The 27,245-nt window shown below is 50.6% G+C and overlaps 1 protein-coding gene across 1 annotated transcript in view; it reads left to right on the forward strand.

Moving 5' to 3' along the window:
• Window positions 1-1,695: 1,695 nt before the first annotated feature.
• Window positions 1,696-27,245, forward strand: part of HSD11B2 (hydroxysteroid 11-beta dehydrogenase 2) — an 80,216-nt gene continuing 54,666 nt past the window's right edge. The window contains exon 1 of the mRNA XM_060254346.1: window positions 1,696-2,068. Coding sequence (XP_060110329.1) covers window positions 1,804-2,068 — 265 coding nt within the window. The 5' untranslated portion in view covers window positions 1,696-1,803. The remainder of the gene's footprint in view (window positions 2,069-27,245) is intronic.

The following is a 27,245-nucleotide window of genomic DNA, read 5'->3' on the forward strand; positions in this document are numbered from 1 at the left end:
ACGCAAAGGCAGGCGATGGCAAACCACCGCTCTTCATCTTGTCTTGAAAACTTTACAGGGTTGTCATAAGTCAGCTGCAACTTGATGGGACTTTTTCCACAGCCCAAACACTGGTTGTTGCAAGTCCTTTATTAGGAAGTGGTGCACACACAAGATCTCCTCATCATAAGTAATCATACACAATGCTTGTGTTTTAGTGCACTAGCATAAATCTGTGTATGATTTACACTCAGATTCCCAGCAACTGTTTACCTCTACCCATGGCTTTTTTTGTAGAAAAAAGCCCAGCAGGGATTCATATGCATATTAGGCCACTCCCCTGACCCCAAGACAGCCCAAACTGCATTCCTGTGAGTTCCTGCTCAAAAAAACCCCTGCCTCTACCATCTCATTTTCTGTAAAACATCTCTAAGAAATGTCACCAAATATTTTCCTGCCATTCCCTGCATGTTCTGCTTATTCTAGTTTCCCAACTACCTCTCCATTAATTTAATTTGAAGGTTTCCATTGTCTCTTTATGTGGTCCCCTGCTGAGTCACTTTCGACTCTGGTGTTTGAGGTTTTTGGTGATACAACTGCGCAACCTGCTGGGCATACGAGGAATAGCAGCCTTGTGGTTCCCCTTGCTCCTGTCACTCCCGGGAGAGCAGGCAGGCCGAAGGGAGGCATTTCAAACAACAGGGAAGTTCCCGTAGGATGAGCTCCTGCAGTCACATGACTTATTGGCTTTGCAAGTGGAGGGAGCGGCGGAGAAGCAGGTCATTTCGAAGTTGGGGGCGATGTCCTTAAGCTGCCCCCCCTCCCCCGCTATCTTGCAATGCAACTAAGTTCCAGGTTAGGGTTACCCACCTGGAGCTTGGGCTGGAATGACAGCTGATCTCCAGATTGCAGAGCTCAGTCCCCCTGGAAGAAATGGTACCTTCAGAGAGGGGCGCTACACCACAGAGACTCTGGGAGAAACTGAACTCCGTCCCCAGGCGCTCCTCAAAATCTCCAGGAATTTCCCAAGCCAAAGTTGGCAACCCTCGTTCAGGTGGATTGGGAGCCCTCCAGCATCCTCCTCCTGCTTCGGAGACTGTCTGTGCCGCCTTTGGCAGAGCTCGAAAGACTCTAGAGGCTTTGAGATGCGGCTGATGTGCCCTCCTCTGCCCAAGCGCTTGACCTCATCGTGTCCCTGCCCTGGGCGGGGGGCGGGGGGAGGGCAACGAAAGACTGGCCGGCAAATCTCCCGAGGAGGCAAGCGAAGTTCTCGCCGCCCGGGCAGCTGCGGCGAAGGGAGAGGCAGACCCCGAGCGAGAGGCCCAGTCCCTGGCTGCTGCCGCTCCCCTTCCTCTGTGGCCCACGGGGGCAAAGAAAGCAGGCCGTGGCCGCCGCATGAAAGAGGAAGAAGGGGGAGAGGAGGAGGGGGAAGGCGGGAGAGCCGCAGCTGGAGGCAGGCAGGCAGGGAGGTGAGCAGCCCCGCAGCACTTAGGAGGCCGGCAGCCACTTCCCTCCCGACGTAGTAACTCAGCGGCTACCCTGGGGCAACAGGCAGCCCGCGACTCTGTGTGTGTTGGTGTGTGCGTGTGCCTGTGTGTGTCTCACTCCAAGTGAGCCTTGAACTTCTCCCATTGGCAGGGCAGGGGCAGCTCCTCCCCTTTCCCCACTGCCTGCTCTTGTATAAATCATGTGCCGCTTGCTTTTTCTCCCCAGTCCCGCAGATGTGCACCCTTTGGGCACCGCCGGCCTGGGCCTCGCTCGCCTCTCTCCCCTCTGCTCGGCAAGCCCCGGCCTCGCCCCCTCCCCTCCTCTCCTCCCCGGGCCATGGAGCTGGGCTGGGCGTGCAGCCACTCGGTCTGGCTTTGCTTCCTCTGGTGTCTCCTGAAGAAGCTCCTGCGCTGTGACCTGTTGCTGACTCCCCGCCTGCTGCTGCATGTGGGACTCGTGGTCCTGCTGCAGGCTGTCAGCCACAGCTTCCTGCCCCTGCCGCTCAGCGCCGCCCTCACGGGCACCGCCTGCTGGCTCGTCCTGGGAGGGGCCGCCCGCCTCCAGAGGCTCCCGGCCGCCGGGAAAGCCGTCTTCGTCACAGGTGAGTCAGGCCAGCATCCCAGCAGGACGGCTGCCCACCTGCCCCAGGCGCTTCAGAGGTCATGCATCGGCTGGGCCACGCCGGCCAGCGGCCCAGGAGAGTCTGCTGGCCTTAAGAGCTGGAAGGAACTGGGGGAGGGGGGGGAATCCCACTCTGCACATTGACCCTTGCAAAGAACCGTGTGTGGTGGATTCTTTGTCTAGTTGTGGTTGGGGTCAAGAAGAAAGGCTTCCCTCCCCAGGGGTCAAATTAGACAGTGGACCAGGGCCTGATCAGTTTCCCTTTGCAAGATGCACCTCCCCTGTGTGCAGAGTGAGTAGGCCTCTTTCTGCAGTTCATCCATCCGTAGGTGGTTTGGGACTGGGGGGGAGAGTGGAGGGGCTGACCCAGTGGCCTCCCCCAGTCCTTCAAGGCAGAGATGAATCTGTGGTAGTCTTCCCCACTCCCGCCTCCATCAGACTGTGCCTCAGGGGCAGTCTCATCAAGACCTTGGTAACCTGAGAAAAGTTTTACAACATCTTGCTTGAAAGTGATTCTGTTTTTAAAAAGTCTCCTTCTTCTTAATGTGACATCTTTTCTTTGTTATGTGATGCACTCATGTGCTCTATAAGTGTGATGCTCTGACTGCTAAGTGAGCTTGTGATGGAATGTGAGCGTTTGTGTGAGGGTGTGTGTGTGTCAATTAGGACACCCAAATGGTCTTCTGCCCCAGGGCACTGTCTGGAGAACGGCATGACCCCATCCCCCACCACTAACAGACAATGGCTTGTGATGATGACTCCACAAAGGCCTAAAGAGACCATCAGAGCCCATAAGTCTGAGATGTTAGGGGATAACCTTTTCTTGCAGGGATGGATCTCTGGCATTTGCACAGGTTTCAGAGGCAGGGGAAACCTGTCATCTGCTTTCTACCCTCAGCCTACCCTCCCACATGCCCAGAGTTCTCACAAATGCTAAGGGAGTCATTAGTTCCAAACCTCCCTCCTGCCAATGAAGGGCAGAGGTCAAAGAGGAGCTGGCCCATCCATCCTTTTGTGCTCCATAGTACATGCTTCCAAGTAACACCTACAGAGTTTTAGTCTAAAGTTTGAGTCCAGAGTGGCACCTTTAAGACCAACAAATGTAGGCATTTTCATGTGCATGCACATTTCCTCAGACACGCTAATGCTGCAATCACACACACTAAATAATGTACTTCCGATCCACTTTCAAAGCACTTTCCAACTTGATTTTGCCAGTTCACACAGTAAAATTTGGTTGGAAAGTTCATTATTTAGTGTGTGTTATCACAGCCTAAGACAGCAGTTTAGGTTCAGCAGCAGATGTGAACCTTGTCACTATTGTTGTTAAACTGGATGGCAGGGGAGTGACCAGATGGCTTCGGAAGGACCAGGCAATGGGAAAGGTGTGGAGAGAGACCAGAGTTCCTGGGTTTGGTTTAGAAGAGGCAGATGTGGGAGCAGGGAGAAAGAGAAGCTTCTCATGTTGGGACACAGTTTTAGTGAAAAACAAATTTCAAATGACTTTGTCACAGTCCCCAAGAATGATAACTGAAAGCAGAAAACATCTGCAGGCCTCTATTTATAAAACTACAGAATAGAGAAGATACAGTTTTGACAATGGGGGTCCAAAGTAATACAAATACCTGTCCTACTCCACAGCAAGGGGCCACAGAGGCTATCCTCCTTTTATACAGTGGCAAGGGCCACAATGGAACCTCCATGTGCAGGGACAGTCTTTCTCTGGGTGACAAACATGTATTTTTGAACTACACAAACCATCTGGCTGGCTGGCAGCTATTGGAAACAGAAACGTTTGATGTGTTTGTAGATATTTATATCCTGCTTTCCTCCACAGTGGAGAGCCAAAGCTGCTTACCACATCACTCTCCCCTCCTCTGTTTTATCCTCACAACAATGACCCTGTAAGGTAGGTCAGGCTGAGAAAGTGATGGCCCCAAGAAGAAGAGTTGGAAGAAGAAGAGTTGGCTGTTATGCCCCACTTTTCCCTACCTTAAGGAATCTCAAAGTCGCTTACAATCTCCTTCTCTTCCTGTCCCCACAATAGTTACCCAGCAAGCATTGATGGTAGAGTGAAGATTTGAATCTGAGTCTCCAGACTCCTAGCCCAGCACTCAGAATTCAGGCTCCCACATATCCTTCGTTATTTTAGGCAGAAGGAACTTCCTCCAGCCCCAAAGCACTTCCTCCAACTTAAGCGACTCTTCTGTTAGAGGAAGGCTCCTTAGGCACAGAGCTGGAAAATGAGGAGACACGAGAGATCAAATCCTGCCATGGTGAAATATATGTTTAAGCTCCAGGTAATCTTTTGACCAAGAGCCCCATGGCACAGAGTGGTAAAGCTGCAGTACTGCAGCCCTAATCTCTGCTCACAACCTGAGTTCGATCCTGGTGGAAGCTGGGTTCAGGTAGCCGGCTCAAAATTGACTCAGCCTTCCATCTTTCCGACATCGGTAAAATGAGTACCTAGCTTGCTAGGGGTAAAGTGTAGATGACAGAGGAAGGCAATGGCAAACCACCCCATAAAAAGTCTGCCGTGAAAATGTTGTGATACAACGTCACCCCAGAGTCGGAAATGACTGGTGCTTGCACAGGGGACTACCTTTTTAATCTTTTGGCCAACCACAAGCCAAGAGGGAAAGAAACAGGATTAGAACCCACACCTTGCAGATCAACTTCTCAACTACAAAAGCTCATCATGGGGTATTTTGAATGTGTCCACCACTGGCCCTGGTGATGACACTGACCATATATGCTGGGACAGATGCAGTTATAGAGAAAACCTCGGCTTGTGTAGAACAGCATAAGTGAAGCTTGCTTGAAGGCCTGGGTTTAAGCTTCTGATGCAGTACACCTAAGAGAGTCCCTTCTCGGAACTAGATTCAAGTCCAGTAGCAACTCAGAGACTGGTTTTCAGAATAGAATCTTCTGAGAGTCAGAGCTGTGGTATCTGATGAAGAGAGGTCTGAAAGCTCGTTCTCCAAACATGTTGTTCTCTAAGGTGCTACTGGATTCGAATTTAGCTATTACAGACCAACATGGTGCACTCCTGCCAGTTTGGTGTAGCGGTTAAGTGTGCGGACTCTTATCTGGGAGAACCGGGTTTGATTCCCCCACTTGCTGCTGTTCCTGAATGACCTTGGTCAGCCATAGCTCTGGCAGAGATTATCCTTGAAAGGGCAGCTGCTGTGAGAGCCGTCTCCAGCCTCACCCACCTCACAGGGTGTCTGTTGTGGGGGAGGAAATTAAAGGAGATTGTGAGCCGCTCTGAGACTCTTTGGAGTGGAGGGTGGGATATAAATCCAATATCTTCTTCTTCTTCCTGAAACCAGCATCAGAGCCAGTCAGTGATCTTCTACACCCCTGACTGGTTACCCGTAACCAGAACTATTATCTGTCTTAGCGGTTCCTCACATCAGTATTGGCCAGGGCATTGTGACCTCTTAAGTTCCTGCCCTCAGCACACCGCTAGAACAGGAGCAAACAGAGAATAGAGGATCTTCTCCCAAGGGGGAGACCCATCCTGCCTACGTGGCCCCATTAGCTCACAGAAACATGGCTGAGAACACAGTTCCAGGCTTTTATTGAAGCAAATCTAAGGGGTGGCCAACCATATTGTTCTGGCAGGATGTTATACCTTTTTTTAAAAAGTCATATGACAGACATCTCGGTAACAAGTAGAGGTTTCACAGCATTCGGGGAAGCTGTATTTACCTGTCACCTTGCAAAGGTAAAGGAGATGGGAGGGTGGTGGAAGTCCAGCGGTCGGGTAAGAGCAAAGTAGACAAAATGGTACCTTCTATTATCTGCTTTGAGCCTCTGAAAGTTAGTCCCAGTAAGATATCTGAAGTCATATCCACTGCTAGGAATGTGCCTGGTAGACAACAAGAGTTGGCCGCCCCACAGGGGAGCAGCTGGATGTCCTCTAGTCCCAGCAGGTGGCTTGGGTTGACTAGGTGACACTGGAGACCATCCTTGCTTCTTCGCATGTTGGAGGTCTGCCTGCAAAGAGTGACAAGAACAACAGACTAATAGCTACAAAAAAAGAGCACCCCTGCCTGGTGCACTCAGTAGAGGAGTAGTGAATAAGGGCCTACGCGTCTTTTGTCATTGGTATTCCCTGCACTTTTAGAGTCACCTGTATTCTGTAGGCAGTTAGATAATAGCCTCTCCCTTGCAGCATTCTGTCTTGAACACTGCTTGTCCGCTCTGTGTGATCCTATAAGGAAGGGGTGGCCAAACTGTGGCTCGGGATGGAGCCACATACAGCTATTTTGCGCATATTGTGTGTCTCCCAGAGGTAGAAGGAGGAACTTCATGCAGACTTAGCTTTGGGACCTCCGTCAGCCTCAGAGCACCGACCCCATAGGTAGGCAACTATTTCCACTGTGTGTGGAGCGGGGGAGGAGGGGGAAATATGCAGGCTTGCAAGCTCTTCTCTTCCACCACAGAGGTTGCCCAGAGACCTAGAGTGGGGAAAGAGCACAAGAGCCGAGGGAGCCTCTGGAAGGAAGGACAGAATCAAGGTTCCCCCTTAGTTTCATCGCTTGTGTTGGAGCTGTACCTACTAACCTTAGAGTCAAGGCAAAGAAAGATGCATAATGACGCAAACAGTGGTCAGTCATTCATATGGTACATGCGTGTTTCCTTCTCCCGCTGGTGTAAAAAAAACATTCCCTAATTTTTCCCCATGCTGGTCTTATGGGAACTGTTATTCCCAGCTTTTGTTTTTTTAAAACTTATCTTTCTAGCATGGTCATATTGTAAAGTGCATACAAAGAGAGTATTAAGAGTTTTAATAAAAACATGTGTGTAAATTATTGGTTTATGTCTTATGGCTCTCAAACATCTGACGTTTATTCTGCGGGGCTCTTATGTTTAGCCAGTTTGGCCACCCCTGCTATAAGGCAAAAGGAATTATGAATGTTTGGCTAGCAGCAGCAATGGTTAGAGTGGAATGTCTGGTACTCATCTAAAACAATGAATCTGCTTCCTGTTGTCTTCATTGATGCAGTGCTGGAACTCTTGGCAAAGGCATGGAAGCAGCTGCTTGGGGTAGCACATGGAGGAGGATGCCAAAGGGCCAGGGCTGTTTTTTTTTGCAGAAAAAGCCCAGCAGGAACTCATTTGCATATTAGACCACACCCCTGGCATCACTATTGTCTCGCACAGCAGGAGCTCATTTGCATATTAGGCCACACACCCCGATGCCTAGCCAGCCAGGACTGCATTCCTGTGTGTTCCTGCTAAAAAAAAAAAGCCCTGCATAGGACCATGGGAGTTTGGCTCACTCCCAGCCATTGGTGGCTGGAAGGTGACAGGCGTCCCCTTCAGGGACCTTTCTGCTGCCCAGGAGAGGATGAGTGTACATTGCTGGGGTAACAAAATATTTGGCGAAAGATCTGTGCTGATACTGGGTGGAAGCTTACCGGAACATGAGGGTTCACAGCACACAACACACACCCTTTCATGATGCTGTGTCAGGGCTCGGCGTTTACAGCGATCAAATGCCGGTGTATGGAATTCTCTGTGTTAGTTGGGTTAGAGTCAGATGGGGTACACTGTCCTGGCCTCTTCAGTTGGAGCCAATGTTTTGTTAGGGTGTTGTCCGGGGGTGATTCTACCTGGCATCCTATGTTCATGCTGCCTTCTGTTTGGTGTAGTGGTTAAGTGCACAGACTCTTATCTAGGAGAACTTGGTTTGATTCCCCGCTCCTCCACTTGCACCAGCTGGAATGGCCTTGGGTCAGCCATAGCTTTCACGGGAATTGTCCTTGAAAGGGCAGCTGCTGTGAAAAACTCTCTCAGCCCCACCTACATCACAGGGTGTCTTGTGTGTGGAGGGGGGAAGGAAGAGGAGATTGTGAGCTGCTCTGAGACTCTGAGATTCATAGTATAGGGCGGGATATAAATCCAATATCATCTTCTTTTTCTTTTGCCCACCCATCATTCTCCAGAAGTCAGGCATTTCTGTGAACAGCACCAGACCTCTGGAATAGCCTGCCTGGGTGTGAGTAGGGCACGCTTCATCTCTTTGGTCCTTCAGGAAGGGCTTGCAAGGCATTAATTTTTGCAAAATCCTATTGGTTAATTTCTGAGAGTACTGAATATTAGTTTTGCTGTTTCAATAATGTTGGCTGTAATTTTGTGGACTGTTTTTGCTTTTATGAGTTCTTACTTTAGGGATTGTAATTGTTTCATGTGTCATTCACTGCTTCACATCCTTTGAGGAAGTGTTTTAAAATAAAAACAAAGGGTTAGCAATATGCTCTTGCTACATTTTTCTCTCTGCCTTGATGGCTTGTGCAAAGTGTTTCCTTTTTGTGCAAGCAAAGGGCCAGTCTGGTACAGTGGTTAGAGTGGAGAGCCCAAGTTTGAATTCCCAGTCTGCCATGGAAGCTTGCTGGGTGACTTTGGGTGCCCTTCCTACCTTGCAGGGTTATTGTGAGGATAAAATTGAGGGGAAGAGAATGATGTAAGCTGGTTTGAATTTCCATTGGGGAGAAAGATGGGGCATACATTAAATCAATCACTCGTGCCAATATGGTGAGTGATACAGCTAGGTTTGCCAAGTCTAGGTTGGAAAATTCCTGGAGATTTGGAGGTGGAAACTTTGGTGAGAAGGACCTCACCCATGCCATCGATCCTACCCTCCAAAGCAGCCATTTTCTCCAGGGAAACTGATCTCTGAAGTCTGGAGATCAGCTGTAATTGCAGGAGAATTCCAGAACCCACCTGCAGGTTGGCAACCCACACCACTTGCCCCATCGTTGGAGAAATGGGTGTTCTGGCAGAGGCTTCTCTGCAGCTTTTGGTGTGCTGTTAATGTCTGCAGAATCATTTGGGGCCCTATCCTTTGTTGGGGCAGCATGCCTGGAGTAGGAGGAGGCGGGGGAAGGGTTATTTCTTGTCCCTACGGTGAGTTGAGCGGGGAGCATTTGAACTTACACCTGCTCTTATGCCAGTGTAATTTTATGTTGCTAGGTGTGGGACTGAGTTTTGAGTGGGGTACCAAGCCTACTCTCCCATCGTCCTTGTGCCTGCTTAGTTGCTCTGGCATTGCCACAAGCACCATGGGGATCTTATGCCAGCACAGAATCCTAATCTGCCAGGTGTGATCTTGTGTGGCAGCTCTGCTCTGCAAAGCTGTGCCTTGTGGTGCTTTCAGTCCCTGCATGACTATGAACGCTGATATCCAGATCAAAGGTTTGCTCAGTTTGTTAATTTTACTATTCTGTAACTGGATATTAAGTTTGTACCATTTTGCATTCTAAACCACTGCCTACCAGCTATATGTAGCTCTGTTCATTGTACCTGATTCCTCGTCTGATGAAGTGTGCTTGGAGCACACGAAAGCTTAGGTTCTGAATAAAACTTTGTTGGTCTTTAAGGTGTACTTGACTCCTACTTTGTTCTGCTGCTTCAGACCAACACGGTTGCCCACTTGGATCTGCCCATTCATGGGCATTCTTCTTCCTCTTCTTTTTTTTGGGTAGCTGCTCTGACTGTACAGAACAGTCTTCCAAAGGAAGATCCATGTTCATTCCCCCTGCAGATTCAGAAGGGATGTGAGACTGAACTTTTTAAAAGGACTTTTGACCTTACTTTGACTCTGTTTTGAATTTAATGGTGCCTTTTTGATATTTTTTTTACATTGATTTTATTGTTGTGACCTGCCTTGGGTTTCAGTTTTCTGGGAGAAAAAACAGGGTCTATAACTAAAGTATGTTGAAAAGAATTTATTTATTTTATTAGACTTCTATCCTGCCCTCCCCTCCCCTCCAAGAGGAACAGGCACTTCTTGAAGGGGTGGGGGTGGCTGGCCAAAAGACCATCTATGCCTGGACAGCCTTTACCAGTAGAGATTGAGCTGGAAGAAGACAGCTGTAAAAACCAAATTTGCATTTAGCTGTCAGTCCCCTGGGAAGAAAATTTAGAGAGGGGAAAATCTAAGGGATGCCTTTGAAGATAGTATGTTATCCAGACATTTTTGTGGTCATTCTACAATCTTGTCTCTTTCTAATTGGGTCATTGCTGCAACTTAGAAACCAGAAGACATGCACCAAGATGCTTGTTTCAACAGGGTGTGTTAGCAAGCACAAATAAGATTCACACCATATCAAATTTGGGAGGGGGGGAAGAAAACTCAATGGAAAGGTGTTTTTCTGTAATATTCATTGACGGGCTGATTACTGTCTTGAAGGCTGGGAAGAAATCCCTCACTCAAGGAAATCTGGTCTGTGAAATTAATGGTGAAATAAAATACTTTACAGCCATCTTTGCCATTCCTAGTTTAGCTCACTTGTGCTTGTCCATTGCATGAGAGCTATTTATTTTGTGGTGTTCCTTCTTCTCCATTACCATGAGATCCAGGAACATGATGCAGGGTATCAGAGCGATCCTAAATAGAGTTATACACTTTGAAGTCAATGAGCTTAGAAGGAGGTAACCCTGCTTAGGATTGCACTGTATATCTGCTATATGTTTCAAGAGGCATCTTTAAAAAAAATCTAAGAGCAGATATAAACTGAGTATCCAGTTGTCCTGTTTGGAAGCTAGCCGTGCATATCTTGGTCTCAGTGAAGATCATTTCAGCATCACTTCTGGCAACATAGCCATTGTCAATACCAGGGTTGGAAAATTCCTGGAGATTTGGGGGTAGACCTTGGGAAGGGTGGGGTTTGGGGATGGGAGGGACCTCAGCAAGGTATAAAGCCATCCAGTCTGCCCTCAAAGTAGCCATTTTCTCCAGGGGGGTTGATTTCTGAAGTGCAGAGATTGGTTGTAATTATGGGCACTCCCCAGGCCCAGCTTGGAGGTTGGCAACCCTAGTCAACACTGTCCTTGCTATGTATGCATGTGTACTCTCTCTGGTTCATGACTCTTGCCGGCAGTTTGGATCCACCTGGTTTCTGGTAAGAAAAACAGGCACTGGTAAGAAATTTGCAGTTTGGTCAACATATCTTGTCTTATGGCTGCCCCAACAGTGGTTTGCAATGGAAGGAATGTGGGGGCTGTAATAAGCTCTTACAGGTAGGTTTGTTAGCTCTGGGTTAGGAAGTACATGGAGATTTGGGGGGCAGAACCTGGGGAGGATGGGTTTGAGGGGGAATCTCAGCAGGATGTAACTCCATATGATACATATGATACAATGTCAGGCAGTTCTCTCCCCGACATTGTTTAACATCTTTATGCGCCCCCTTGCCCAGCTTGCCCGGAGGTATGGGCTTGGTTGTCATCAGTACGCTGATGATACCCAGCTCTATCTATTGATGGAAGGCCGGACTGGTGATGTCCCTACAAATTTGGACCGGGCGTTACAGGCCGTGGCTGACTGGCTCAGGCTGAGCGGGCTGAAGTTGAATCCAACGAAGACTGAGGTCCTTTGCGTGGGTCGGGACGGACCGGGGGGGGAGATTACTCTGCCAGCTTTTGACGGTGCGCCACTGACACCAGTGCGCAGGGTCAAGAGCCTGGGGGTGCTACTGGAATCCTCGCTATCAATGGAGGCCCAGATAGCTACCACCGCAAGATCCGCCTTCTTCTATCTCAAGAGGGCGAGGCAGTTGGCTCCCTTCCTGGAACGCGACGACCTAGCAACTGTGATCCACGCAACGGTCACCTCAAGACTAGACTACTGCAATGCCCTCTACATGGGGCTGCCCTTGTGCCGAACGCGAAGACTTCAGGTAGTGCAGAACGCAGCGGCCAGGCTGTTGATGGGACTACCTAGGTGGGAACATGTGCGGCCGGTGCTGCGGGATCTGCATTGGCTACCGGTCGTCTACCGCGTTCGGTATAAGGTGCTGGTTATTACCTTTAAAGCCCTATATGGCCGAGGACCTGCCTACCTCAGGGACCGCCTCTCCCCATATATCCCCAGGAGAGCGTTAAGATCTAGCTCCCAAAACCTCCTACAAATCCCTGGGCCAAGAGAGGCTAGAATGAAGATAACTCGGGAGCAAGCCTTCTCATTAGTGGCCCCGCGCTGGTGGAATCAACTCCCAGAGGGGGTGCGAGCCCTGCGGGACCTGAACCAGTTCCGCAGGGCTTGCAAGACCTCTCTTTTCCAACTCGCATTTGAATTAGGACCAGACTAACTTGATAAAATCATTCTAACTCTAGCCATCTTATGTTGTAACTGAAGCTGATAATATGTAATTGTGACACCAGAAATTATAGCACCTATTTTTATGTATTTTAATCTATATATGTAATTGTATTGTATTCATAATGTTTATCTGCTTTTAATTGAATCATGACGTAGTCATGTCTGTGAGCCGCCCTGAGCCCGCCTTTTGGTGGGGGAGGGCGGGATATAAAAATAAAATTTATATTTATTTATTTATTTATCATCCAAAGCAGCCATTTTCTCCAGGGGAACTGGTCTTGGTCAACTGGAGATCAATTGCAATAGTGGGAAATCTCCAGGTGCTTCCCAGAGGCTGGCAACCCTACTTACAGACAGTCTAGCTCCATCTTTGTGACACATTGAAGGCATATTTGTATGACAAGATTATATTAGTTTTCACCAGTGTTAACTGTCAGAGAATCCTTGGAGTTGTTGTTTGGTCTACAGAGGCTAAGGTCTATAGTTCCCACACTTCCCTTGAGGACAGGGAATGACTATTGCTGAGCCTGGATGCGCTTTGGGAGTTTCGTGAGGATGAAGAGTGGACATCAGCACAAAATGGCTGCCTTGGGGACAGTTACAAAAGGCTGGGTGGTCCCCCAGCTAAGAATTCTCCTATGATGGATGGAGCTTATTTTTGAAGGGCCACTCCCTGAAGGCCCAAAGGTCATGTTTCCTGGAGTCCCCTCCCTGATCCAGGGTGGCAGAGGAAAGCCGGAGCTGGCTATTGGCTTTGGGGAAGAAGCAAGTAGGCACCAGGAAACATGTTGGTGGGTACTGTGGCACCCATGGGTACCTTGCTAAAGAACCTGTTGTAGATACACTCAGTGATAATCGGGCAGCTGATGCTAAAGATTGTTTCTAGTGACCCTTTTCTTCATGATTTCTCTCTTTTTACTGTTTAAAATTCAAGCTCTCCTGCATTATGAAGACTTTTATGATAGACTTGTGGTGGCGGCCACAAGTATAGCCACCTTCAAGAAGGGTTTAGATAAAAATATGGAGCACAGGTCCATCAGTGGCTATTAGTCACAGTGTATGTGTGTATATAAAAATTTTTGCCACTGTGTGACACAGAGTGTTGGACTTGATGGGCCGTTGGCCTGATCCAACATGGCTTCTCTTATGTTCTTATGTTCTATTTTAAACAAGCCAGTTTATAGACACAGCCTTGGCTAGTTTCTGTTACACTACAGCTAGCGGGAATTAGCGTTGCCAGGTGCTCCCTGGCCACCAGCAAGGGATGGGTGGGTAGGGCTGTGTGTTCTGGATTAGGAAACTTGTAGTGATTCGGAGATGGAGTCTGGGGAAGACAGGGACCTCAGAGGGGTACAAAGCCATAGAGTGTCACGGCTGGGGCCGGGTCAGGCAAAGTCCAGAGGCAGTCCGAGGTCTGTAGCCAGTAAGCAGGAGGGTCCGAGGCGCCAAATCCGAATCACTGTAGAAGTATCGCAGGTCTGAGGTCCAGAAGCCGAGGTCAGGGAGTCCAGAAGTCCAAAGCCAAAGTCAGGGAGTCAGGAACCAAAGTCAAGCCGGAGTGGATGCTAGAATGTCAGGGAGATGACTAGTTGCTTCCACAAAGCTTCCTCCCAAAGCCCACAGCTATATAGCCCTCTGCTGGCTGTTGCCCGTTTGGGCTAATTGCTGGCTCAGGGAGGCAGCCAGGATCCTGTTACCACTCAAGCATCCTTGCTCTTAGAAGGGCCAGAATCCTCTCAGAACTCAGGGCTCAGGGAGCGTCTTGCTTGTGAGCGTGCCGCCCTCCTCCGATCCCTGAGGTCCTGCCGGAGGCGGTCACGCACACGAGCCACCCGAGAGGGCGAGGCAGGGGGGCTGGGATCTTCTCCAGCAGGAGGCAGGGGCACTGGTGCAGGTGGCAGGGGCACAGTTTCCTCATCAGACTCAACTTCCTCTGAAGGGTCCCCAGCACCCATGACACTATCCCCCCCCCTAGGGCCCCCCTCCGTCGAGGGACCTGGAAGGTCGGGGTGGTCGTTGTGGAACTGGTGCACCAAGTCCGGGGCATGAAGATTGTCCTCGGGCTCCCAAGACCGGTCTTCTGGGCCGTATCCCTCCCAGTCCACCAGGTACTGGAGGCCTCCACGATGGTACCGGGAGTCCAGGATCTGGCGCACCTCATATTCTTCCTCGTCATCCACCAACACTGGTGGTGGCGGCGGTGGGGAAGGAGTCCGAGCTGGGTCAGGGGGTGCAGCCGGAACAAGGAGGGAGCGATGAAACACGGGGTGAATGCGGAGGTGGGGTGGCAACTGGAGCCTGAAGGCGACGGGGTTTATTTGTTCAACGACGGGGTAGGGTCCAATGAACCGTGCATCCAGCTTGTGAGACCGACCAGGCCGGCGCAGGTAGCGAGTTGAGAGCCACACCTGATCCCCCGGCTGCACTGGAGGGCCTTCTTGCCTCTTTCGGTCCGCAGCCCGTTTATATGCCTCCTTGGCTTGCTGTAGCTGCTCTCGGAGCAAGTCTTGGCTGGCACGGAGTTCTTGCAGGTAGGCATCGACGGCGGGGACATTCGTGGGTGGTAGGATCGCTGGGAAGAACCGAGGGTGGTACCCGTAGGTTGCAGCAAACGGGGTCATTTGGGTGGATGAATGGACCGCGTTGTTGTATGCAAACTCCGCTAGGGGCAATAGAGTGGTCCAGTCATCCTGCTGGTAACAGGTGTAACAGCGGAGATATTGCTCTAGCGTGGCATTGGTGCGCTCTGTCTGGCCATCTGTCTGTGGGTGGTAGGCCGAGGACAGGTGCACTCGAGTACCCAGGCTGGAATGGAGGGCTTGCCAGAACCGAGAGGAGAACTGAGGGCCCCGATCGGAGATCAGATGGGCTGGGAGTCCATGCAGACGAAAGATGTGTTGCAGGTAAAGCTGGGCCGTCTCCTGAGCTGTGGGGAGTTTCGGGCACGGAACAAAGTGGGCCATCTTGGTAAATAGGTCGACGACCACCCAGATACAAGTCTGACCCTTGGAGCGTGGAAGTTCCGTGATGAAGTCCATCGAGATGGTATCCCAGGGTCCTGAAGATGTGGGCAAGGGCTGCAGCAACCCTGAGGGTTTGGCTGGGATGTCTTTGGCCCGTCGGCAGACGTCACAGGAGCTGACATAGCGGGCAACATCAGCGCGAACTCGTGGCCACCAGAATTCCCTTGTCAGCAAGTGGGTGGTCTTATGCTGTCCAAAGTGCCCGGCGGGTAACGAGTCGTGGGTCAGGCGTAGCACTTCTGCCCGCAAGGGCCCGGGCGGCACATAGAGGCGTTCGCGGTGTAGCAAGAGGCCACCTCGAGTCGTGAACTCCCCTGTTGGGTCATCTTGGAGAGCCTGGAGGTGTTGCTGGACCCAGGGATCATTGGCCTGGCTAGCCCGAATGTCCTCCACGAGTGCTGGTGAAGTGGAGGTGGCTGCAAATACTGAGGGCGGCAGGATTGGAGCAGCGGGCGCGGTCTCAGTTGAGGCAGGGGCGTATTCCGGTTTCCGGGAGAGCGCGTCTGCTTTCCGGTTCTGGGTATGGGGGATGTAGGAGATCCGGAAGTCGAAGCGAGAGAAGAATAGGGACCACCGGATCTGGCGCTGGTTGAGACGGCGGGTGGTCTGGAGGTGTTCCAAGTTCCGGTGATCGGTGAGCACTTGAACAGGGTGGCGAGCCCCTTCGAGGTAATGTCGCCAAACCTCAAACGCCGCCTTGATCGCGAGCAACTCCCTCTCCCAGATGGTATAGTTCCTCTCTGCAGCAGTGAGCTGCCGCGAGTAATAGGCGCAGGGCTGTAGTGGCTGGGACGGCTCCTCGCGCTGGGACAGCACTGCTCCCAGGGCCACGTTGGAGGCATCAGCTTCCACCGTAAAGGGAAGCTGGGGGTCGGGGTATCTCAGGAGTGGCCCGGTGGCAAAGCGAGTCTTCAGGGTGGAGAAGGCGTTATCGGCCTCTGGGGACCAGTGGAAGGGTTCTTTGGGGCGGAGTAGTTGAGTCAGGGGTGTGGTCAGGGATGCGTAGGCCGGGATGAATTGCCGATAGTAGTTGGCAAAACCGAGGAACCGCTGCAGGTCTTTGCGATTCTGAGGAGCCTGCCAGGTCAGGACCGCTTCTACTTTTTTCGGGTCCATGAGGATCCCCTGCGGTGACACGATGTGCCCAAGGAACTCGACGGAGCGCAGGTCGAAGTCGCACTTCTCCAGCTTGGCGTAGAGACCATGGGCTCGTAGGCGCTGCAGGACCTGGCGGACGTGCTCGGCGTGCTGGGCAGGATTGCGGGAGTAAATTAGGATGTCATCCAGGTATATGATCGCGAAGCGGTCGAGCAGGTCCCGGAATATGTCATTCATGAACCTCTGGAAGACAGCGGGGGCATTGGTCAGTCCGAAGGGCATTACCAGGTGCTCGTACTGCCCGTATCGGGTCCCAAACGCGGTCTTCCATTCGTCTCCGGGCCGTATGCGCACCAAATTGTACGCTCCACGGAGGTCCAGCTTGGTGTAGATTTGGGCCCCCTTTAGGCGATCCAAGAGTTCAGGGATCAGTGGTAGAGGGTACCGGTCGCGGATGGTGATCTTGTTCAGGGCCCGGTAGTCATTGCACAGCCGGAGCTCCCCACTTTTCTTCTTCACGAAGAGCACTGGAGCAGATAGGGGAGAGGTTGAGGGTCGGATGAATCCGCGTTTCAGGTTCTTGTCCAGGAAGTCTCGCAGAGCTGCCAACTCCGGCTCCGACATTGGGTACAGACGCCCCACCGGGAGTGGTGCCCCAGGTACCAAATCAATGGCACAGTCGTAGGGCCGGTGAGGGGGAAGCTGATCAGCTCCTGTCTCTTCAAAGACATCAGCAAAGTCCACATACTTCTGAGGGAGCTGAGGACCACCACTCGGGATGCCAGCTGCTAGAGTGGTGGGAGGAGTCAGATGGGGGCATGGGTCTCGGAAGCGTAGTTCCTGCTGGGCCCAGTCCACGATGGGGTTGTGCAGCTTCATCCAGGAAAGGCCTAGAATCAGCGGGAAGCGAGGCATGCGGGCGACATCAAACCGCAGCTGTTCTTGGTGCTGCTGGACGTGGAAGGTGATGGGACAGGTCTCCTGGGTGACGGGGCCAGAACGGAGGAGGCGCCCATCAATAGCCTCCACCAGCGACGGAATCCCTTTTGTCTGCACAGGGATCTGGTGCTGCTTCACAAAGGCGGCATCTATAAAACAGTGGGCCGCTCCCGAGTCCAGCATGGCATACACGAACAGCCAGCGTTCGTCAGGCAGACGGAGTTTGACTGGTAGCAGGAATGGCCCTGGGGTATCAGCCCGCTGTTCGGAGGACCCAGCTAGTCGCCCCAGGCTGGGGGGTCCACTTACGCCTGGGGCTGCCCTTTTGGCGGCGGTGGCAGCGAAGGTCCAGGTATCCGATGCTTAGCAGGGCAGCCAGAGGCATAGTGGCCTGCCGTGCCGCAGTAGAGGCACAGATTCTGCGTGCGGCGTCTGGTCTTTTCCTCTGGGGTCAGGCGGGGTCGAGCAGCTCCAAGCTGCATAGGCTCGTCCTTGGTGCTGGTACTAGCTGGGGACGGGCGAGGAGCCAGGTAGCACGGCGCAGGGAGCTGGCGCCCTCTGGTCTTGGCTTGGCGGCGACTTTCCAGGCGGCCATCGATGCGGAGGCAGAGGGTGATAAGTTCTTGGAGCGTGGGTGGCTGCTCCACCCTGGCCAGTTCATCCAGGACCTCCTCTGCCAACCCCTCAGTAAACTGGTCCATCTGGGCAGCCTCATTCCACGCCAAGTCCTGGGTCAGGAGCTTGAATTCAGTGGCATATTGAGCCACCGAGGAGTTGCCTTGTTTCAGTGCCCTGATCTTCCGGTTAGCTGTGGCTGCTTGGACTGGGTTTGAGAAAGCAGCAGACAGGTGGGCCTCAAACCCCTGGTAATCAGTCAGTAGGGGAGAGGACGCGACCAGTAAGGGTGTGGCCCATTTGGCCGCCTGCCCCTTTAACAGACTGATGACGAAACACACCTTGGTTTTGTCATTGAGGAAGTCCCGTGCTCTCAGTTCAAAGTACAGCCGACACTGTGCTAGGAAGGCAGGAAATTCTTCCACGGCACCCCCAAATCTGTCAGGTGGGGGAACTGGGCACTTGGCTGGAGCACTGGCCGCAGGTTGTTGCTGCAAGTGCACTACTGCCTGTGTTAGCTGCTGTACCTGGGCTTGGAGCGCAGCCAGTAGTTCTGTGGTTTCACTTGCTTCAGCATCCATCCTGTGGAGTGGGTGTTTGTCGGTGGAAGCAATCTGTCACGGCTGGGGCCGGGTCAGGCAAAGTCCAGAGGCAGTCCGAGGTCTGTAGCCAGTAAGCAGGAGGGTCCGAGGCGCCAAATCCGAATCACTGTAGAAGTATCGCAGGTCTGAGGTCCAGAAGCCGAGGTCAGGGAGTCCAGAAGTCCAAAGCCAAAGTCAGGGAGTCAGGAACCAAAGTCAAGCCGGAGTGGATGCTAGAATGTCAGGGAGATGACTAGTTGCTTCCACAAAGCTTCCTCCCAAAGCCCACAGCTATATAGCCCTCTGCTGGCTGTTGCCCGTTTGGGCTAATTGCTGGCTCAGGGAGGCAGCCAGGATCCTGTTACCACTCAAGCATCCTTGCTCTTAGAAGGGCCAGAATCCTCTCAGAACTCAGGGCTCAGGGAGCGTCTTGCTTGTGAGCGTGCCGCCCTCCTCCGATCCCTGAGGTCCTGCCGGAGGCGGTCACGCACACGAGCCACCCGAGAGGGCGAGGCAGGGGGGCTGGGATCTTCTCCAGCAGGAGGCAGGGGCACTGGTGCAGGTGGCAGGGGCACAGTTTCCTCATCAGACTCAACTTCCTCTGAAGGGTCCCCAGCACCCATGACATAGAGTCTACCCACCAAAGCATCCGTTTTCTCCAGGGGAACTGATCTTGATGGTCTAGAGCAGTGTTTCCCATTTGCAGGGTTGTGGCCCGGTACCGGAAGCCTCACTACCGGGTCACAAGAAAAGCCAAAGTTAGCCCCGCCCCCAGCAAAGCATGACCTCTGCTTTGCTTCCTTCCTTCCCCCATCTCTCTGTTGTGCAGAGAAAAGCTAGCCTTGAAGACTGACACAGGCTGCAAAGCCTGCACTCCATTTGGCTTCCTTCTTTCCCCTGTCTCTCTGTTGTACAGAGAAAAGCTAGCCTTGAAGACTGACACAGGCTGCAAAGCCTGCTCTCCATTTGGCTTCCTTCCTTCCCCCATCTCTCTGTTGTGCAGAGAAAAGCTAGCCTTGAAGACTGACACAGGCTGCAAAGCCTGCACTCCATTTGGCTTCCTTCTTTCCCCTGTCTCTCTGTTGTACAGAGAAAAGCTAGCCTTGAAGACTGACACAGGCTGCAAAGCCTGCTCTCCATTTGACTTCCTTCCTTTCCCCGTCTCTCTGTTGTGCAGAGAAAAGCTAGCCTTGAAGACTGACGCAGGCTGCAAAGCCTATGCTCTGTTTGACTTCCTTCCTTCCCCCATCTCTCTGTTGTGCAGAGAAAAGCTAGCCTTGAAGACTGACACAGGCTGCAAAGTCTGAGCTCTGTTTGGCTTCCTTCCTTCCCTGGTCTCTGTGTTGTGCAGAGAGGAGCTGGGCTGCCTCTCCCTCCTTCTCCCCCCCTCTCAGTGTTTAAGAGGAAAGCTGGCGTCCACTGGCACTTTAGACCCATGAAGTGTTCTTCAAGGTATGAGCTTTCCTGTGCCTTGCAGTATGTTCTTTTGGGGAGATTTCCCCAGGAGGCTGGGCGGCAAAGAAGGGTGTATGTGTTTTTTTCAGCCGGGAGGGGCAGGGAATGAGCATTCCAGTAGCTATTTTTTTTACTAAACAACTCTTGGGCAGAATTGTTGCTGGCTGTGGTCATCGGATGATGAGGAAGGCTTTTTTTCCTTTGCCACCCCCCCCTCTTTCTTTCTTTCCCTGCAAGTGATGCTCTGTCTGTATTCTTGGTGCTGGGAGGGGGGGAGGCAACAGTGGGAGGGCTTCTAGTGCCCTGGCCCCTCTGGTGGACATTCTGGAAGTGACATCACAGGAAAAGGTGGAGTTTTGGTTCAGTGTGCCCCAGAAGTGACATCACCTGGCTCTTGACATCACAGGAAATGACATAATTCCTGTCTCCTGGCTCCACCCCCAAAGTCTCCTGGCTCCACCCCCAAATTTTAGTGGGTCACAAAGGAGAAATGTAAAAATAACCAGGCCACGGGAAAGAAAAGTTTGGGAAACCCTGGTCTAGAAGTGAGCTGTAATTCTAGGGGGTCCCCAGGTCCTACCTGGAGGCTGGCATCCCTAGCAGGACTTGATATTGGTGCTTGCATCTATCCGAGCAACTTGAAGAAGATGTCAGTGGCAGGCTAGATAAAGCCATGTACTCCCTACAGTGCAAGCTTGCCTGATGCTGAATGTTTTCAGTAGTTTCAATTCGAGTACCTAGACTGGTCACAAACAGCCTCACTGAGGCAGGTTCTTCTTTTGCCTTTCTCAAAACAATGTAGGCTCCTGGCCTCAAAATCTGGCACCTGGAGAGCTTAGAGTTCTAAGCAGACCTTTTCTCCTTCACCATTCTGGCTCTGGATGGACTGGGTTGACCATTTAGCAATGTGTGATCTGCATTGGACTTCCTGGGATGCCTAAAATAGAAAAACAAACAAATCGGTGGGGCAAAATCCTTATAATGAGGCCATTCCCCTGAAAACCAGCAGTTTCTTTACTACTGCTTGGAACCTTGCAGGGGGAAATGACTGTCTCCAGCCTGGAGTGAGAGGGCAGGATTGCGTCTCATCTGCCTGTGAATGCTTTTTCTGCATTGCCAGTGTGGTGGAATGGCCAAGCCCTTCTCCTTGCAGATGCCTGTTCCACATCTCTCCCTCCCTCTCTTGTTGGGGGGGGGGGAGGGGAAGAGGGAATGGCCTCAGCAAGGGTTGAAAACGATGAATCACAGAATTCTTGGCTGAGCCCCCAAGCCCACCCTGATGATGTTCACCAAAGTATTTTGTGGGATTCCAAAGATCTTTTTTCAGCTACAAGGGGCTGAAGGAGAAGAAGGAAAGTTCCTGAATGACACATAACCCAGCCAGCCCATAATAGTCAAGGGTGCCACGTTTGGCAAGCCCTGAGCATCATGGCTGGATGGGAGTGGAACCTAGGCCTCCTTGAATGACTACGAAGTCATTATTTTGGAATTATTTCTTTGGTGGACCTTGACTGAGGAACCACTTTGGCAAGCAGAAAGCCAGAAGGGAGTCCCCCCTCAGTGGAACTCCCAGAACAAATGAAGGAAAGTCAGAACCCCAGGAGCGACTCAGCCTTGAGGCCTACAGAAAGCTCAAGCCAAGATTTTTCTGGTAAGTCTACCTAGCAGGATGCTCCATTTTGGGATGCTGGGAGAAGGAAAGGTGTGTGCAGGGGGGTGGTTCTCGTCTCCAGACTAAATCCCCCATTGAACAAACTTAACATAGAGGGTCCTTAGGGCCACTCGAGGTCAGGAAAGTGGTGTCTGGGAGAAAGCTTTAGCCATGGCTCAGTGGCAGAGCATCTGCTTGGCATCCAGAAGGTCCTCCAGGTTCAATCCCCAGCATCTCCAGCTAAAAGGACCAGGCAATAGGTGATGTGAAAGATCATGGAGCGTCGCTGCTAGACTGACAGTACTGACCCTGATGGACCAAGGGTCTGTGTGGGTTCTCTGATGCTGCCAAAGATTGCCACTCTGACTGACTTTAAAGCCATCTAGCCTGTAACTCAGCTCTCAGCCTTCTTCTGCAGCCTTCCAAGGGTGCAGGTGATCCCGGGGAGAGTGGCCAATTGATTAAGGCAGCTTCATGTGTTCCTCTCCTTGAGTACCATAGTCCTGGTTGGAATAAAACCCATGTACACCTGACAATTAAGTTCCCAGGAGGGAACTCCCACTGTACATAGGATAGAATCACATCTGTAAGAATCAAGGGCTTTATCACATGTATATAAAAAGGTAGAGGTAGTCCCCTGTGCAAGCACCAGTCGTTTCTGACTCTGGGGTGACGTTGCTTTCACGTTTTCATGGCAGACCTTTTACGAGGTGGTTTGCCATTACCTTCCCCAGTCATCTACACTTTTCCCCCAGCAAGCTGGGTACTCATTTGACTGACCTCAGAAGGATGGAAGGCTGAGTCAACCTCGAGCTGGCTACCTGAACCCAGCTTCCGCCGGGATCGAACTCAGGTCATGAACAGAGCTTAAGACTGCAGTACTGCAGCTTTACCACTCTGCGCCATGGGGCTCTTCAACATGTATATACCCAGCCAGAATTTGGACACATTTGTAGCATAAACACAAATATTTATTTAGCACATCAGAACATTTATATGCGGCCTCTGCAGAGATCCATGCAAGGTGATTCACAAAACTGAAACAATGGGATAAAAACAAAGTGAGCAAAAAAACAACAACCAAGCCCTCAACTTCCTGAGAAGGCCCCCCAACTCAGGGCCTTGAACTGGTGGAGCAGGAAGGGAGGGCGAGAGACGGCTGCAATGGGTCTTTGTGTGAAAGCAGGAAGGCCCAGCCTGGCAGGCCTACCTCTCTCTTCCCTCCTGCTCAGCAGAACAGGACAGGTGGGCGACAGGCAGTGGGTCTTTGGGCTTCTCATAGCTGGCTGTGAAAGCAGGAGATCTGGCCTGGGGAGGCTACCTCTTGTCCTCTCCTCCTGCTTGGCCGAGCAGAAGGGGAGGCCAGAAGTGGTGGCCATGACGGGTCTTTGTGCGCTTGCAGCTGGCTCCAAATCTGTCTGTGGAAGCATGAAGACCCAGCCTAGGGAGCACCTGACAGAGGTAGTTGTAGGCTCAGTGAGGCTGAAGAAAGGGTCAGGTCTTTGAGTTCCATAAGGTAGAAAGCCACTTTGGTTCCATAAGGTAAATAAATAGAATAAAAACCGATTAAATAGATGGGACCCCTCAATTAAGAGCCTGTACGCAAAAGAAATATTTTGTACTAGTGCCTAAAGGATAGCAGGGTGCCAGTAAAGTCCCAAGGGGGAGGGTATTCCAAAGGTGAGGTGCCACCACCAGAAAAGCCCTGTATTTTGCCTCCATCTACCTTCCCTTGGGAAGCAGGGTCACAGATGGGAGGGCTTGAGGTCTTAATTGAAGGCCTGGACATTACAGGAGGAGATGGTCCTACAAGTGCCCCAGCTCCAAGCCTTTTAAGGTCTTAAAGGTGAGAACTGACAGTATGTAACTGAGATGCAACAGAATGACATGTGCAGAAGGTGCCTTCTGGGATACTCCTGAGTGGGTGGAGGAAAGCAGGGATGAGGGGGCCTCTACCATCCGAAGAGGCAGAGATGGCACAGCCAGAAAAAGGAAGCGGTAATTGTTGTCCTGTTTCTTCCCAGGATCTGTGTATTTTATTGAGAAGCATGCACTATCACTTCCTGGGGTGCTTTCTGTGCATAGATCTGCATGCAGCTGCTCCCCTCAGGCATTTTACACACCTCAGTGTTTGGGTTGTTCATCTGATGGTTTCAAAGCATCGACAAAGGCAGGTTGGAAAGAAGCCCTGCTGGGGTGCAGAAGCCAAGATGCTGGTGATACTTACAGAGCCAGACCAGACCTTGGAAAAAAACCAACATCAGAAGTGCACAATTTGGACAACCTGGAAACAGCCGTGGAACAGCTGGGACCTTAGATGTTATGTGGTAAGTGCAGAATTTTGCTGTCTTTTTTGTCCCACTCTGCCACCCATTCATACCTGATCCTCTTATTTGAGCCGGGTCACTTATGTGCAATCTGCACACTGCAAAGTCCTCATGTTTGCTGGGGAACAACACGTGGAGTTCATATCACTCTGGTGAAGGGATTCTTTTGCCTCCTAGATACACACTTGCTTTTTTGTTGTTGTTGACCGAAGCAGGCAGACAGAAACAGGTGTAGCCTCTACCCACCAATGTTTTCACTAATGGCTCCTTTGTTTAAAAAATCCTCTTAATTGCGTGGCTACATAAGTTTCACAATGGAGCTAATTGCATCTCCATAGGGCAGTTTACAGGTGCAAAAACAGCACTGGAAAGGAAAGGAAAGGTCCCCTGTGCAAGCACCAGTCGTTTCTAACTCTGAGGTGACATTGCTTTCACAACGTTTTCACGGAAGACCTTTTACGGGGTGGTTTGCCATTTCCTTTCCCAGTCTTTTACACTTTCCCCCCAGCAAGCTGGGTAGTCATTTTACCGACCTCGGAAGGATGGAAGTCTGAGTCAACCTTGGACTGGCTACCTGAATCCAGCTTCCGCCAGAATCGAACTCAGGTTGTGAGCAGAGAGTTCAGACCACAGTACTGCTGCTTTACCACTCTGCGCCACGGGGCCACTAAAACAGCACTGAGGAGAGACTAAAACGGCTTCTTCCTGCCTGCTTTGGTTGCAGTAAGAAAACAGCCAGTGTGCATCTACAATGCACAAAACTCCCATTACACGTGTGATGCTAAATCCTTCTGTTGTTCCCCAACACGTATCAGGAATCTGTAATGTGTAGTTGGAGCCTCACACACAGGTTGTTCACTCTGGTTTAGATGTTGTTAGGAAGTGGGTGTTTTTCCATTGGTCCACAGTGGAAAACCGGATGGATTTCCCGCTCTCTTTTCCTGCACTCTTTACCACACTTGCTTTGCTGTGATGTTTTAGGAAAAATGTTTTAGGATCTTCCCAATGCTGGCAACTTTGACAACATTTTCCAGACCCGTGTTGGAGCCTGCTCCAGGCTGACTTCTTTAAAAGAAATCAGGCTGCCTGGAAATTGCAGTTTTTGACCTGGAAATGCTGTCCCTGAATCCCAGATACAGGGAAGCTAAGTGCAGCTGGTACTTAGGGAAAGGCATACTGCAGGTGAGCAGAGGCATTTTCTTCTTCCTTTCTGCTTGGCATGCCCCGTGGCTGAGCTCAGGCACCGCAGAAGTTTCGTTCCGTGGTGATCTTTGGCTCAAGGCAAATCCCACCTCTCAGAAACCCGAGAGATCTGCAGCATCCTGCTCAATATGGCAGGCTGAGATTTGTTGCTTTTGGCTGTTACTTCAGACATTTTATGGGGGTTTGTCTCACAGCTGAAACTCTGCTGGGCTTGGTAGATATCAAAATCAAACTTGGAATGAAGGTGATTTATGCTTAGGAATGACACGCTGTGAGAATTGGTGCCCAGGAAGATGAGTGTCAATACCCAGGTTTCAGTGAGGCATTGAGCAAATAGGGGAGGTTCTATGTACAGCCAAAAAAGGGAGAGATTCAGGGTTGGAGAACAGGTCAAGCACGGAGTGTAGTTATCGGTAGATGAAGAGTCAATACCAACAAATTAATGTTAGACCTTTTCGTCTTGTGGGTTGTAAGTGCACAGTTGTAAGATGGTTGGGGGAAACTAGACAAATTCAGTTTTTTGGGAGCAGTTTCTGTAGTTTGCACGGCATTATTTTAACTTGTGTTTTTTTATTGTTAAGAGAAATTAGTCACTTCTGTGAACTCACTGGTAATCGCATGGAGTCCATTAGAAGTGATATTTGTGCATTCAGTTTTGCTCTAGCCAAACCCAAACAGAACGTGTTTAACCTTTATTTCATACTAAGCCTCTTATTACTTAAGTTTAAATGTATTTGGTGCAAGCAGGAATAATTTTTCTACTATTTCCCTTTTGAATTCCTGCCTTGCTGTTTTCAAGGGTCCACCAAGAGCAGTTTTTCATTTTCAACCTTATAGATATTTCTGCATAATGTATTGTGTAAGTCCAACTATTAAGATATGATAGTTTCTCCCTGCATTCTTTTGTGTTTGTTTGAATCAAGCTTAGTAAAGGTCTACTTGGGAATTGTTCTGTCTTCACTGTCCATTCTGTAACAGTTAATGAACATAAATATGCTGGTTCTCCGTAGGATCAGGCCAGTGGTCCATCCTCTCCTGCTTTCTGTTTCACATGGTGACCAAACCATTGCCCTGGAGGGCCAGCAAACAGAGCACAAAGGCCATAGTCTCCCCCAATGGCTCTTAGCAGTGGCATTCAAAGATTTACTGCTTCTGAATTGGCAGTAGCCGTTGATAGACATCTCCTCCATTCAAATCCCCTCTTGAAGCCAGCGGTGGCCATCAATAGCATCCACTAGCAGTGGATTCCATAATTTGATGCCATTCTTAAATTTCAGTAGGCTGTGAGGTTGGAGTGATTGATTGGCAGGTTTGGGACTGGAAATGTACATATTTTAAATCTCAAACTTGGAAAGTTGCTCCACAAACCCCTCTCATCTAGACTTCTCTGACAAATTTTATCCTACAGGGAGAATATGCCCAAGTTTAAGTACCTTAAGCAGCGATTCCCAAATGGCATCCTCTCTGGTGGTAAAAATGTTGTATACTAACTGCAGAGTCACTTCTGTCTCGATTTCAGTGGATTTAGGTTGGGATAATTCAGCATAGGATTACATTGTAAATAATGTACTGTTTCCTGATCTTTAATGCTGGCTTAAAATATGCTGAATTTACGTTTCCAGATGAGACATATGTAAACAGGCAAACGGCCACCAAGTATTGGGAAAAAACAGACTCACAAGACACAAATGTGCTACTGCTTTTAAACTAGCTTAACAGCAGTTCCCTATGAACCATTACTGTTTTGAGGGTAAATATAAAGAAATCCTCACCAAAATGCAACTCCTAAGGCTCCTTGGGAAAAGCCATGACTGTTCATCTGGCATCAAGCTGATAAAAGTGAGCAGTGCTGATAGGCCCCAAGAGTATCCTTATCCAGTTCCAGGCCAGACCTGTTTGCAAAGTGAAGGGTCTAATCAGAACCTGAAGTGAGAAGGAAATGGCTGAAGAGTCCCTTTGGCCATTCAATGCACATACACTCTGGTCAATCTCCTGAGGTAGCAGAATAGAAGGTGGCTGCTCCCTCTCATCTGCTGGGTGGTACACCTGCTTGCCACAGTGGGTAAGCTTGCCATTTGCTCACCTGTGGAGAGTAAGCTCCTAACCTTGACCCCAATCTAAGGAGTAGGAGATTGCTCTAGGATGTTCCCTGTG

The sequence above is a fragment of the Heteronotia binoei genome, chromosome 14, assembly GCF_032191835.1.
Source record: "Heteronotia binoei isolate CCM8104 ecotype False Entrance Well chromosome 14, APGP_CSIRO_Hbin_v1, whole genome shotgun sequence".
Lineage (NCBI taxonomy): Eukaryota > Metazoa > Chordata > Lepidosauria > Squamata > Gekkonidae > Heteronotia > Heteronotia binoei.